We start from the raw sequence: 15,254 nt of genomic DNA, 5'->3' as shown, positions 1-15,254 counted from the left end.
GATTGATTTGCTTCCTTTTACCTCATAATAATTAACTTTTGCCAAAGCTTCCTTCCCGTAAATAATTTTGTACATAGGCTAAAAGTTTCTTTGAAATTGCGTTTGATAAAAAGCACTTTTTGACAAAAGCATCATTTTAAAGCTTTGCCCAAAGTGTTTTTTTAATTATTTTTAGGCTTTTTGAACCCTTAAAAGCACTTTTAATTTTTTTACTAAATCAGTACCTTTTTTTTTTTTTTTTTTCAAATAGATTTTTTGAGTGTTAAAAGTACTTTTAGGCACCTCAAACACAATCTCAAACCGAAATTGCGTTTGAGGTGGGCCGGTTGGAGATTGCATTTGAGAAGCTTAAAAATACTTTCCAAACAAATTATTTGTAAAAAAAAATAAAAAATAAAAAATTACATCAATATTAACAGATATATACTTGGAAAAAAAAAGTAAAATTCAGATATTATTCTAAAAATAATATTAAAATGTTAAGTATGATTCTTTTCATTATTTCCACTATATTTCTATTATTCTCTTCTCCCAATTCTTCTAACCCTCATCATCTATCCCATATTCTCAAGACTGCCGGCCCACTCTTTCAGAGGTTAGTTTTGTGACGCCATCCTTCTAGTTTTCTTATTCATGGTTTTTCACTCTCTCTGTCCCTCTGTCTCTCAGGTTGTTACTCTGTCATTTCCGGCCATGCAATGGGCATGGAATATTGGAATGGAAGGGAAGGGATATCTTCCCAACCAATGGGTCGAACCCTCCGCCGCACAATCAATGGTACGTACTCTGTTTGTTTAGCCTGCATACCCATTGAAGTTTGAACCCGTCCTTCTCTTTAATTTGGGGCCAAAACCCCACAATTTCGTCTTGCCTTTTCTCTTCCAGTCCCTCATCAATCCTCTCAAAATCTACCTAATTAAGAACCCAAAGAAATAAACAATCAAAAAGACATTGCCAATGTGAGAATATTGCCAATGTCATATGGAATGTATTTTCAGCCGTGTTGGATTAGCCTGAATTATTTGTTCTTATTTGTTCTTATTCATTACTCGAGATATAGCAGTGTGCTTAGTTTTGATGGTAGAAGTAGAGTGTTTTTTTTTTTTTTGCAAATTTCTTTTGACTGGGCAACTGCTCTGCATCTTAATTTCGGATCAACATCCCCTCAAATTTTGTTAAATATGAGATTCTCAAATTTTAAAATTTGAAACCCTCTATTACATAATTTATATCTAACAGTCCAAATAAATGAAGAGATTTGTGTGTTATTTTAATTTTCATAAAGTGCTCAGATTTTAAAATTTGAGAATCTCATATTTTAGAAAATTTGAGGGGATACAAATCCATTATTTTCTTAGTTTGTTGATTTTCTTAACCATTTTCAATGATATCTTGTTTACTTTTGTGATGCACTTCTAGCATCCAAAAATTCATCCAAAGCAAAGCGGGCCTGCTAGTCTGCTAAAAGCCTATTCCAGTTGGCTAGTTAAACTCTAAATAAACTCATGAAGCAATTTTCCTGAACTTCAAAAATGTGTGATGACTCATAACTTGTGTGGGGTGTACTTCACTTTTAGTGTCATCTAAAGGCTTCGAGAAGGTTTTTTTCCAAAAGATAAAAGGAAAGGAAGGTAAAGGGTGTAATATTCATGGATCGATTGAAGTAAATAAAGTTGCTGGAATGTTTGATTTTGCACTTGCGAAAGGCTTTCAGCTGCCAAATGTGAAAGATTTAGGAGAAGCTCTGTTTTGGTTGCTTGCCAAGAACAGAGTGGTAAGCATCTATTAAATAGTCTTTTCTTGTTTCTTTTTTTTTTAAGATAAGTAAGCAACCCTTAAATCAAAATTTGTTCGATATAATTAATATGTTATTTACGTTTTTCACTTCTCAACGCCTTGTAGGGTGTAATGGGTACATGACACACCAAATGGTATGCACCAATATTTCATCAGGGTTGGTATTATGTTCTTGTTATGTTTCTGTCTTTGAGGTTCATAAACAAATGCTGAATGATATTTTCCTATTTATAGAAATTTCATTTTTTCATTTATTAATTTTGATGTTTGTATTGTGATTGAAAACTAAGCTGTGATATAAATTTAATATTTGAATTAAATGCAAGAACAAACAATCAATATCGGAAAGATTTATGATGATTGTAGATCTTGGGCTGCTGTAACACATTGTATCTAAATTGTCTATGGAGTTTTTTATAAAATCATCATGTGCTTAACTCATTTAGGGAATGGTGTTGTTTTATTAGATCAGAATCATATATATATATTTTGATGACAAGGAACCATTGTGGTAGTCTTGAACATCTAGTTGAAGAATTTTGGTCTTTTATTTTTTGTGACTGTTGTTTCGAAATCAGCAGGGATCTTTATGATTTTCTTATAAATTTGTCAGGTGATCCCTACTATATACACTGACATTAGAGGCCGTATGATCCAGTCAAATCAGGTAAATTGAAGATGACAAAATCTTATTCTTTTATTTTATTGATTAGATCTACTATTTGCCCGATATGCACCATCAATGGTTTTGTGCAGTATTCCGGGACAGAGCATTTTTGGAGTTCCGAATCGGGTTACTTTTTTCAGTCTCTTCCTGGAATTTTCTTCTTTTATGACATTTCTCCAGTTAAGGTTCGTATATTTGTTCACAGCTAATAGGGTATTTGAAAGTGTGATTTTGGAGTCTGTCATGAATATTGGGGTGGTTTAGGTGTCATTGATGAAAGATTATGTTTCTTTTTCCATTTTCACATGTTTAGTTTTGTTTCCTTCCAGAAGAAAAATTATAAATGCACATTATCATAGCTGCATCTCCACTCATGAGATAGTCAAACATGGATAAGGACCAACAAGGAGAAAAATCTATGGATTCAGGGAAACTAAGGTAGATTAAGTGTTACGAACTTAAGTTCGTAACGGGATAAATTAAGTTCTAAGGGAACCTAAACCTTTTAAACACAAAGTTTGAGATTACTACTTTTTATTCCTTTATTCATAGCATAACCCCTTTAAATGGAGGATTCATTACATATTACATAAGAAAGTTAGGACTGAGTCAACAACTCTTATGAGGATTATTAATTGATTTTCTGCAGGAGAAAATTGTTGGGTAGGGAAATCATTGAGTCATTTTCTTATGAGGATTATTAATTGATGTTGTAATTATTAAATTCATGTGACTTATTTCTTCGCAGAATGAATTGTGTCAAGATTCTTATTTCATTTTGTCAAATCGCTCACTTTTATTTTCCCCTTCAATTTATTCATTCGTAGATCCACTTGCCAATTGGTTTTTCATGAAACTTTGGACGGGATTGTGAATCTGATGCATATGTCCAATGAAGAAAACCCAACTTACAATATCTAAATGTTGCTAATTGAAACGATAAGAGGCATGCTGAGATCAAATTTAAGCAGGGTGTTTCCACAAAAATCTTACTTTTTGTGTATGTTTGTAGGCAGGGGTTTGATAATCTTGAGTGCACCCAGTTTTTAATGTGCAATGCCTAATCTGTTTATGTTGGCTTTCAATTTCTTCCAACCCCATCCCATTCCTTCATTCCGTAGATTTGATAAGAAGCTTCTTTCACGCACCATTATGACAGAAGAAAACAGAAGATTACAATGCATTGAACTAAAGAAAGGCTCATTCAATATTATGGACAAAAATTTCCTCTAAACCCATGTAAAATAGTGTCAAATGTCTATAAACATTTAAAAGGCACATTAAATTTAAATTAGTAAACTGCGATTAATGAGGTTAAGAATTTAATTTGTCTTTTAAATGTTTATAAACACTTGGCACTATTTTACATGAGTTGGAAGATACTTTCTCCATACCGGTTTGGAGGAAATTTCTGTCCCAATATTATTCAATACAATGGCTCAAAGTTTGGTTTGGAAGTTAGAAGGTGGTTGTCACTAAAGACAAAGTAAGAGAATAAAGGAACATGTATATAAGGAAAAGAAGGTTTGGAGACGAAGGAAACACAAAGGGAATAATTATGTGTTGCATGCTCAACTTCTCAAGTGTGTAATGGGAAAAATTTGAGAAGGTTGTTAGACGAATCAGGACATCTTTCAAAAAATAGTTTGGGAATAAACTTCTTGGTACCTTTACTCCACGTCTTTAAAAAAAAAAATAAAAAAATAAAAAATCTTTTACAATAATTCCCCAACTCATCTTCATACGTTGGTGAATGATGTGTAATTAAAGATAATAATAACACCAACTTATGAAAGATAAATGAATAACAACGTTAAGAGAAAACAAGAATGACTAAATACCAAATGCTTTTTTTCAATGTTGAGCTGTTATTGCCTCCTCATAATATTTTTACCCTTGCACTTATTTCCTATGGCCATTTGTAACGTTATGTTTGCTATAACTCACTTTTGTCATATATTCTTTTGGAGCGTTGCAAAGTTTTTTTTTTTTTTTTTTCACGAAAGTTGAAATTTTATCCTAAACCATCTCTATGATAATTAGGCCTAGTAGTCAAAGATGATAAACTATAAGATTGATGGTAACTTTGGTGAGGCTTCCCATAGATATCTAGGTTCACAAGAAAAGGTGTGGAGATTATTAAAGAGATAAAGCACGAGAATAAATAAGCATGCAAAAATAATTTTTAAAAAAGTAGGGAGAAGAAAGGAAAAGAAGATGAAGAGAAGAAGAAAAGAACGAAGCAAGAGAATAAAAGAACACGTACAAAATGAAATTATGGCACTGTTTGTTAATGTGTTTTTAGAGGGTGGTTTTTTATTTTTGGTTTAAAAAAGTATTTTGATGCGACATTAAGGTGAAAACCTTTCTTGTGTTTTTAAGAGTGTTTTATATTTAGGTTGTTTCTTAACGTTTTTGTTTTTAGAAGAGAAAATAAAAATTTTAACAAACGAAGTCAAAGGTTTAGAGACCAAAAAAAAAAAAAAAAAAAAGAGAGAAAAAAATAGGTTCATTGTAACCCATTTCTTTCATCGTTTTGGGGGCATATCAAATTTTTGTTTTGTCTACCAAAGTAGAAATTTCAACGTTTGTAAACTATCTTACTGATAGTTTGGCCGAATACTCATGGGTGATAACTTCAATATTGGATTTTAACTTTGTAAGTCTTGTAATAAATATAAGAACTTGCAAGAAACGAACTTTTGGGGAAAAAAAAAGAAAAGAAAAGAAAGAAAAGTAAGAGAATAAAGGCCTAAGTACACAAAACAAGAAAAAAAATAATGATGAAGAAGAAAAGAAAAGAAGATTTGGAGATGAAGAAAGGAACAAAGAAAGAGAATAGATAACATGTACACAAAGAAAAGAAAGTTTAGAGAAAAAGGAAGAAAGAAAGGAATAATTATGTTCATTATGAATCACAGTTTTTTTTTTTGTAACAAACCACTTTAAAGAAAAGAGCCAACAAAACACAAACCCTCACAAAGAGGGACAAGAAGGGGGTGGATCTTTTCCACTACATAAGGGAATAGAGAGGGGAGGGGAGAATAAGGAGGGAATGCAGCCCGAGAAAACTCTTGCCGCGGCCCTATATGCCACATGATGGGCGCAGAAGTTCGCACTTCTGTTAACTTTTCTGGCCTTCCAAATACAGGAGGCTGGAAAAATAGATAAGGTTTCAGAGATTACATGTTCAAGATGCCAATCCAATACATTAGATGGATTCTGTAAAGATAAAATAACAATAGAGGAGTCCCCTTCTAGAATGAACTTATCAAGGTGCATGGAAGCTGCCAGGGAACCAGCCAAGAGGGCTGCTTGAGCTTCTCCATACGAAGGACTACAAGTGGGCCTAACTTGGGAGAGGATTTTGATGATCTGGCCTTTGGAGTTTCTGCAAACAGCTGCTTGAGTAGAGAAGTTATCTCTGATGGCTGTATCAAAATTTATCTTGAAGTAATCTGTAGGAGGAGGAGACCATAGCTCTTTGATTGGATGTGACTTTGAAGTCCAGGCTGCTAAATGTTCCAAGGAGACACGGTTGATGTTTGCAGCCAGCTTGGAGGCTTCAGGGAAAACACCATTATGAACAGCTTGGTTTCTGGAAATCCATAGCAGATCACAAAAAACAGCAGCATAAATCTGGAACAAATGTGAGTCTGCAAGAGGAATGCCAAAAGATGTATGAGGAGTTAAAATACCTTTGATCCATTCAGAGAGGCTGAGAGAGGACCATTTCAACGAGTCTAGAGGCCAATGAGAGGATCTCCAAGATATTCTAGCAAAAAAGCAACTGAAGAAGAGGTGAGAGAGGGAGTCCTCTTCTACATTGCATAAGGGGCAAACTAAGGGAGTAGGGGGAATGGGGAAAACAGAGTTTAACCTAATCTTGGAGGGGACAATATCCCAAGCAATTTTCCAAAGGAAAAGTTTCAATCTATCATTAAGATTGAGATTCCAGAGAAGCTTCCATTGAGCTGGAGAAAGAGGGGAGTTTTCAGTAGAAAATCTCTGGCTACTGATGAGATTATATGCAGATTTAGTTGAAAAACAGCCATTAGCAGAGGGGGTCCAGAGAAGCTTATCAGAAGAGGGAGAGGAAAAGTTGATTTTAACAATTTCCTTGATACTAACAGAATCAAAAAGAGAGTGGAGAAGAGGATAGTTCCAAGAATAAGCAGTGGAAGAGGGATCATGACAGAAAAGATCAGAAACTAGAAGATTGGGAAGGGGCCTAAGCAAAAGAGGAGAGGGGGAAGGAATGAAAGATGGAATGGTTGGAATCCAAGAGGAGCTCCAAATAGGGAGAGAGGAGGAGCTATGGATTCTGTTACAGGCACCTTTGGAGATAAAAGAACGAGTTTTCAGGATGCCTTTCCATAACCAGGATGAGGAAGAAATGGATGAGGGGGAGAGAAAAGAGCTAGAGTGAAGATACTTACCTCGCAAGTGAGAAACCCATAAAGAATCTGCATTAGAGTGAAGTTTCCAGCCTAACTTGGAGATAAGAGCCAAGTTAACTTCTCTCATTTTCCTGATGCCTAAACCACCTAAAACCTTTGGAAGGCAAATAGAGTCCCAAGCCTTCAAAGTCAGGTTTTTAGTCTTTTTAGCCTTCAAAGTCAGGTTTTTAACTTCCAAGCCTTCAAATGAATCACAGTTTTGGAACATTAGGAATAATCATATTTTCTACCTAATCATCCTTTGTAAACCATCTTTGTGATAGTTAGAAGGCACAATAGATATGTATTTTCTTTTACCAAAGGAGAAAAAAGGACACGACAAGCTTGAAATTGTATAACAGATGCTATTATAAAAAAACCAATCATGGGCTACAAGATAGATAAATCATGCACATGAGCCTACTTATGTGCAAAAGAATTTCAAGGATAAGTTAAAAGTCAATTTCCTTGCATTATTTAAAATTAAAGGTTTCAACTTTGAATATATAACCCTTCTCAATTTTTTGGTCTTCAAGAGGATATATAAAGGTTTGTTAATTAAGCCACACATTGAGACCCACCTGAAAAGCGTGGGTCAAATGAGTATAGAATATGCTTTAACATTATCAAGAAAACCCAACTTACAATAAGAGGGTGGCTGAGATCAAATTTTAGCAGGATGTTTCCCAAAAAATCTGTTTTTTTATTTTTTATTTTTATTCGTGCATGAAATTAGAAGTTTTATCCTTTATAAACCGTCTTTATGATAGTTAGGCCTAGTACTCAAGGATAATGAACTTCAATATTGGTGCTAACTTGGTGAGGCTTGCAATAGATATCTAGGATCGCTAGAAAAAAAGGATGTGGATATTATATATAAAAAAAAAAAAAGGAAAAAAGAATCAAGGAGCACGTATAAAAAGAAAAGAAAAGGAGGAAGCCAAAAAACCAAGGATGTAAAGGAGAAGAAAATGATAAAACAAGAGAATAAATGAGCATGTACAAAAAGAAATAACAGCCTTGTTTGTTAATGTGTTTTGGGGAGTTTTTTGTTTTTAACTTATAAAAGTGTTCTGACGTAATATAAATTAGAATACTATTTTTGTATTTTTGATAGGCTTTGTGTTTAAATTGTTTGTTAATGTTTTTATTTTGAGAAAAGAAAATAAAAGACAAAAAAAATCTAACTGATGAACCCCCGAAGGTTTGAAGACAAAGAAAAAAAAAAATTAAGGAGGTTCATTATAACCCGTTTCTTCCATACTTTTACGGTCATAGCAATTTTTTTTTTTTTTTTTTTGGTTTGTCTAAGACAATTGAATATTCATCTTTTGTAAACTATCTAAACTTGCAAGAAACAAAGTTGTGGAAAAAAAAAAAAAAGAAAAAAAAGATAAGAGTAAGAGAATAAAGAACTATGTACATATAGAGAAAACAAAAAAATTGCTTAGGAAGAAAAGAAAGGAAGATTTGGAGATGAAGAAAAGGACAAATTCAAGAGAATAGAGAAACTTGCACCTAAAGAAAAGAATGTTTGGAGAGTAAAGATAAAAAGAAAGGAATAATTTTTTTTTATTCAAAGCGGGAGAGGGGGAAAAGGGGAAGAAAGGAATAATTATGTTCATTATAAATCATGTCAATCACAGTTTTGGAAGCACAGCAATATTGTTTTATTTCTTCTACCAAATCATCTTTGTGATTTGTATTTTCTCTTATGTACCAGAGGAGAGAAAAAAAAATTTGTTTGATTATTTAAGGAGAAAGAAGGCACAACAAGCTTGAAGTTGTATAACAGGTACTACACGTACACTCTCTCTCCCTCTCTCATTTCTTTCCTCTGTTAATTAGCCTCTTTTCTATTGCTAATTTGCTATTGATATTTAACATGTAATTCTTAAAAGCTAAAAAGTTTATAATTTTTATAGTACGTACCTAGCTATTATTGTTCCATTTGATCATACGTGTACGTGATTAATCATTGATAATAACAAGTCCAAAACATGCTTTTCGATCTCACAATTCTTTATCCTTGAAATCTTAAAGGAATTAATTAATTCTAATTGACAAGATAACAAAAATGACTTATTATTCATCATGGACAATGTTTATGAAAATACCTAAAAAAAAAACGAGTTAATCACTTAATCCTCACAAAAATAATATTAATAATATATATAAAAAACCCTAATTACCTTAATTTATATCTAAAGACGAATTAAAGAGCATCATAAAAATGCCTTTGTTATATATATATATATATGCACTTCTCGATGTCTCCATTATATTTAATTAACAATTTTATGATTTATGAAAAAGATTCCAAAAATCAGCAATATATATAATCTCCTTTAATTTGACTCCATATATACAAAAGGAGATCCTTTTGAAATCGATCACTTCAATATATAATTGTGGTAGCTTAATTGGATTCTTAATTAAATCACTCACTTTGTAGGGCAGGGCGGGGCGAGGTATTAGTATTACTTAATTTGAACTAATCTTTCCCTACCCAAATTTACGTGAATGCCATCTAATTAATTTTTTGGTCTTCGAGAGGATATATATATATATATATAAAGGTTTGATAAAATTAATTTAAGTGCAAATTCTGATCTTTGAAAATCTTATATTTTAATTTGACTTCATTCATTCATGATCAGACCCAATTACAAATTATATTTTAATTTGAAAATGTAGATACAAAGTATGCAGCTTACTCTTGTGATAATCAGAAGTGTGACTACATTGCCCACTTACGGTGTGCATATTGAATTAAGATTGAAGGTGAGACCATTGATTCCTTTAACTATGCTACTCATTTGGTCGAAGGCAACGATCTAAAAGATGATGAAAAAGCAACCTCTCAAGAGATCGAACATTCGAGTCATCTACAACATAAATTAATCCTTAAAAATGAAGAGCTCTTGGATGTTAAGAGTTGTGCGGGGTGTATGCAATTTATAGTGTTGTCCCCATTTTACCGCTGTGTGCAGTGCAACTACTCTCTTCATATAAGATGTACTAAACTACCCCAAAAGATTATGAGAGGATTACATCACCAACACCCGCTCACCCTACGTAATGTAGATTCCAACGTGGAATCGTTTACATGTTGGGCTTGCGAGCGAACTCGAAGTGGTTTCAACTACAAATGTGATGAGTGTTCGTCTAATGAAGGAATATTTGATGCTCAATGTATTTTAATTCCAGAAGTCTTTAAACATAGAGGCCACCAGCACCACCTCTACCTTGGTAAAAAATTTCAATCAGAGTGCAATGCTTGTGGTCAAACACCTGGTGGTGCTCAAACATTTGATTGCACTACTTGTGGGTTCCGCTTATGCATTAAATGTGCTACTCTTCCACTAGTAACTAAGCATAGATATGACACACATTTCCTATATCTCACCTACGTAGCTGAAGATGATTCTGGAGAATTTTATTGTCAAATTTGTGAAATAGAAAGGGATGAAAAGCTTTGGTTCTACTATTGTAAAAATTGTGATTTCGCTGCTCATCCTCAATGTATTCTTGGAAGAACTTGTTTCGATTAGTTACATTTATTTATGTGACAGAGACTTGGAGGGAGAACCTTATTGTATATAATTTAATTCAATATACATGAAGGGAGAATCTTTTTTCTTGTGAATGTAAAATATTTTGATATTTTGAATGTAAAAATAATGTAAAATGTAAAACCTAAAATATTTTTATATTTTGAATTCTCAATGTCATGCACAGCTACACGAGAGGGTGAGAAAATACAAAAATACAAAAATATTTTGATATTCTTCCCTTTTCTCTATGTCACGCACCGCTACATGAGGGTGAGAACTTTGCCATAAAACTTATATAGAAATAGGGAAGGGACCTAAAAATTAAACTTTGCAAGTCCCCAACATTACCTTTTACAAATGCTTGTGAATGTAAAACATCAACCAAAGTGCAATGCTTGTAATTATAATTTACTCAACTTAAACCTCTCCTTGAGATATTCATAATTGAATAAGGTATTTTGATTTTACATTCACCGTATTCATCTTATATCTTTGAGTATTCAATCACATGATCATCCACAATACTTATATTAAAGAATAAAATCTTTTCAGAGTATTAATTTTAGTAACCACTTAACTAAAATTATTAGGCATGGACTTATAAGACGATCAATTCTAGTCAATTATCTCAAGGAGATATTTATATTTCCTATGAAGAATAACTCAATGCAACAACCAAAAATACAAGGTATGGATCATTATGGATCACTATTGGTAAATCAAAGTGATTATTATTTCATATCTGAGTCTACTATTCCCTCAAGATTAATAGTATTTTCAATTAGTAGATATAAGAAATGCTTTCAGGTGAAGATATAGCAATTTGTAGAACACATTCTTATGGTGGTTCATTTCAATGCAATCTGAATGCATCAACATATATATGAACTAGAAGAATAGTTTTCAATGATCAACACAAACCATTCTATCATATAGTACTGATATGTCATAGTCTTCACCGTAAAAATGCTCAATTTTATCATCGACTATCAACTCAAATTTACAAGTTATAAGGAGCTTGTGATTTAAATCTTTTTACATTAATCATACTCAATGCCCTTGAATACGGCTCATGAATGACAATTTCCCCAACAAAATAAGTCTAAAAAATTCAAAATGATTCATAGGGCACCAACCCTAACATTAAACCTAACAACATCATGCATACTCAGGATCATCCTTACTGTCACTAAATGTTGTTGAACAAAAAAATAGATGAGAAAATTAACATATATAATATATTAAGTTGAGATTAAAAATATTTGGAATGAAATACAAGTGCTTAAAAGATGAAATGATAACAATAAAATTCAATGAAATAAGATAACAACACCATAATTTTCAAACATTAAATTAAAAAATAAATAAATAATGAAAGGCATCCGGCCCCACAAAGGCAGACCCATTTGCCTTGACAAAGTTAATCAGTTAACAGTATTTTTAAGAGAGACGCAATTTTGGCGTGTCAAATTTGAAATAACATTGTCCTAGGAAGCAACAAAAACTGTAATGATGTGAATAACAGGGGAGGGTAGGATAGCTGGCCTAAACAAGCTTTTATTTAAGTAAGAGCTCAAATTGAATCTCATTAATTAAAAAAAAAAAAAAAAACACCTAAAATCCAACTTTATATCAACAAAGTAGCAAACAAAACAATCATCTGTTTTCGTGTCTTGTTAGATTCTTCAATGTAATATCTCCTCTTCTGGACATATCTATCTCGAAGAGAAACAATTAGTTAATAGCAGAAATGCCAAAAATGAGAAGGTGAAATTCGATTTGAGAAACAAGATGGATATCATGGCCTAGGAAGAAAATTAGTACAGAGAAACAACTCACAACTATTTACTCTCAATAGGAAGCTGAAGTCCTCCCTGGTTAATAGAGATATTGGAAAGCTTCAGCCTAATGGCTTCAAACTCTGCATTTTGCCTCTCTTCATTGGTCAACCACAAAGACAAGCAACGATCGATTAAGTCCTTAAGTCCTTGCTGCTACAAGTTATAGAAAGTATTTCTATAAGCTTAAGCTTATAAAAAGAAGTAACTTTAACAAAGAGACCGACCATAAGGTTACAACCTGATTGACTTATATGTTTTTACTTTGGCATCACCATACCACTAGAGGTCTATTTTTGGCTATGGACTTCTCCTTATCTTAAAGAAATCAATTATTATACGCTCCTTCTACCATGTAAGATACTATTACACCTTAACGTTGATTTTTCTTTTCTTTTCTTTTTTTAATTTGTTGGAGCAAATACAAACAATAGGGAATCCATCCGACTATATTGATCCTAATACCACTTGACAAATCCTTGAAATGTTATGTAATTTTAAATGTGCTCACTAATTCTTGAGGTCCTCTCTTAGCAAGCATAAAGATACAATTAAATGACAAATGGCTTTCACTTAAAGTAGTGCTTCCCCAAAAAGATTGATTTGCTTCCTTTTACCTCATAATAATTAACTTTTGCCAAAGCTTCCTTCCCGTAAATAATTTTGTACATAGGCTAAAAGTTTGTTTGAGATTGCGTTTGATAAATAGAGTTTTTAAGTTAAAAAATACTTTTTGACAAAAGCATCATTTTAAAGCTTTGCCCAAAGTGTTTTTTTAATCATTTTTAGGCTTTTTGAACCCTTAAAAGCGCTTTTAATTTTTTTACTAAATCAGTACCTTTTTTTTTTTTTTTTTTTTCAAATAAACTTTTTGAGTGTTAAAAGTACTTTTAGGCACCTCAAACACAATCTCAAACCGAAATTGCGTTTGAGGTGGGCCGGTTGGAGATTGCATTTGAGAAGCCTAAAAATACTTTTCAAACAAATTATTTGTAAAAAAAAATAAAAAATAAAAAATTACATCAATATTAACAGATATATACTTGGAAAAAAAAAGTAAAATTCAGATATTATTCTAAAAATAATATTGAAATGTTAAGTATGATTCTTTTCATTATTTCCACTATATTTCTATCATTCTCTTCTCCCAATTCTTCTAACCCTCATCATCTATCCCATATTCTCAATACTGCCGGCCCACTCTTTCAGAGGTTAGTTTTGTGACGCCATCCTTCTTCTAGTTTTCTTATTCATGGTTTTTCAATCACTCTGTCCCTCTGTCTCTCAGGTTGTTACTCTGTCATTTCCGGCCATGCAATGGGCATGGAATATTGGAATGGAAGGGAAGGGATATCTTCCCAACCAATGGGTCGAACCCTCCGCCGCACAATCAATGGTACGTACTCTGTTTGTTTAGCCTGCATACCCATTGAAGTTTGAACCCGTCCTTCTCTTTAATTTGGGGCCAAAACCCCACAATTTCGTCTTGCCTTTTCTCTTCCAGTCCCTCATCAATCCTCTCAAAATCTACCTAATTAAGAACCGAAAGAAATAAACAATCAAAAAGACATTGCCAATGTGAGAATATTGCCAATGTCATATGGAATGTATTTTCAGCCGTGTTGGATTAGCCTGAATTATTTGTTCTTATTTGTTCTTATTCATTACTCGAGATATAGCAGTGTGCTTAGTTTTGATGGTAGAAGTAGAGTGTTTTTTTTTTTTTTGCAAATTTCTTTTGACTGGGCAACTGCTCTGCATCTTAATTTCGGATCAACATCCCCTCAAATTTTGTTAAATATGAGATTCTCAAATTTTAAAATTTGAAACCCTCTATTACATAATTTATATCTAACAGTCCAAATAAATGAAGAGATTTGTGTGTTATTTTAATTTTCATAAAGTGCTCAGATTTTAAAATTTGAGAATCTCATATTTTAGAAAATTTGAGGGGATACAAATCCATTATTTTCTTAGTTTGTTGATTTTCTTAACCATTTTCAATGATATCTTGTTTACTTTTGTGATGCACTTCTAGCATCCAAAAATTCATCCAAAGCAAAGCGGGCCTGCTAGTCTGCTAAAAGCCTATTCCAGTTGGCTAGTTAAACTCTAAATAAACTCATGAAGCAATTTTCCTGAACTTCAAAAATGTGTGATGACTCATAACTTGTGTGGGGTGTACTTCACTTTTAGTGTCATCTAAAGGCTTCGAGAAGGTTTTTTTCCAAAAGATAAAAGGAAAGGAAGGTAAAGGGTGTAATATTCATGGATCGATTGAAGTAAATAAAGTTGCTGGAATGTTTGATTTTGCACTTGCGAAAGGCTTTCAGCTGCCAAATGTGAAAGATTTAGGAGAAGCTCTGTTTTGGTTGCTTGCCAAGAACAGAGTGGTAAGCATCTATTAAATAGTCTTTTCTTGTTTCTTTTTTTTTTAAGATAAGTAAGCAACCCTTAAATCAAAATTTGTTCGATATAATTAATATGTTATTTACGTTTTTCACTTCTCAACGCCTTGTAGGGTGTAATGGGTACATGAAACACCAAATGGTATGCACCAATATTTCATCACGGTTGGTATTATGTTCTTGTTATGTTTCTGTCTTTGAGGTTTCATAAACAAATGCTGAATGATATTTTCCTATTTGTAGAAATTTCATTTTTTCGTTTATTAATTTTGATGTTTATATTGTGATCAAAAACTAAGCAGTGATATAAATTTAATATTTGAATTAAATGGAAGAACAAACAATCAATATCGGAAAGATTTATGATGATTGTAGATCTTTGGCTGCTGTAACACATTGTATCTAAATTGTCTATGGAGTTTTCTATAAAATCATCATGTGCTTAACTCATTTAGGGAATGGTGTTGTTTTATTAGATCAGAATCATATATATATTTTGATGAGAAGGAACCATTGTGGTAGTCTTGAACATCTAGTTGAAGAATTTT

The 15,254-nt window shown here is 32.6% G+C and overlaps 1 protein-coding gene across 7 annotated transcripts; it reads left to right on the top strand.

The window, feature by feature from the left end:
• Window positions 1–528: 528 nt before the first annotated feature.
• Window positions 529–8,690, top strand: LOC132179641 (uncharacterized). Of its 7 annotated transcripts, none has more exons than XM_059592394.1 (5): window positions 529–595; window positions 670–777; window positions 2,411–2,464; window positions 2,554–2,649; window positions 8,627–8,690. In XM_059592394.1, exons 2-5 carry the CDS (start codon window positions 694–696, stop codon window positions 8,657–8,659), a joined length of 267 nt encoding a protein of 88 aa, XP_059448377.1. In that variant the 5' UTR covers window positions 529–595; window positions 670–693; the 3' UTR covers window positions 8,660–8,690. The 7 variants fall into 7 exon arrangements, 5 of the variants coding, with proteins under 5 accessions (XP_059448377.1, XP_059448376.1, XP_059448373.1 ...); XR_009439945.1 differs by lacking the exons at window positions 529–595; window positions 8,627–8,690 and adding exons at window positions 2,794–2,902; window positions 3,114–3,240 and having other exon boundaries at window positions 606–777; XM_059592393.1 differs by lacking the exon at window positions 529–595 and adding an exon at window positions 1,903–1,931 and having other exon boundaries at window positions 606–777.
• The last annotated feature ends 6,564 nt before the right edge of the window (window positions 8,691–15,254 follow it).

The sequence above is a fragment of the Corylus avellana genome, chromosome ca4 (genome assembly GCF_901000735.1).
Source record: "Corylus avellana chromosome ca4, CavTom2PMs-1.0".
NCBI lineage: Eukaryota > Viridiplantae > Streptophyta > Magnoliopsida > Fagales > Betulaceae > Corylus > Corylus avellana.
The sequence above is the reverse complement of the archived record's forward strand: the minus strand, read 5'-3'. Positions and strand labels throughout refer to the sequence as shown.

Coding starts and splice junctions, on each gene's coding strand:
- LOC132179641 (XM_059592390.1), top strand. CDS start 634: ATGGTTTTTCACTCTCTCTGTCCCTCTGTCTCTCAGGTTGTTACTCTG. Junction 778..2,410: donor CCTCCGCCGCACAATCAATG/GTACGTACTCTG, acceptor TAAATTTGTCAG/GTGATCCCTACTATATACAC. Junction 2,650..8,626: donor ATGACATTTCTCCAGTTAAG/GTTCGTATATTT, acceptor CTTATGTACCAG/AGGAGAGAAAAAAAAATTTG.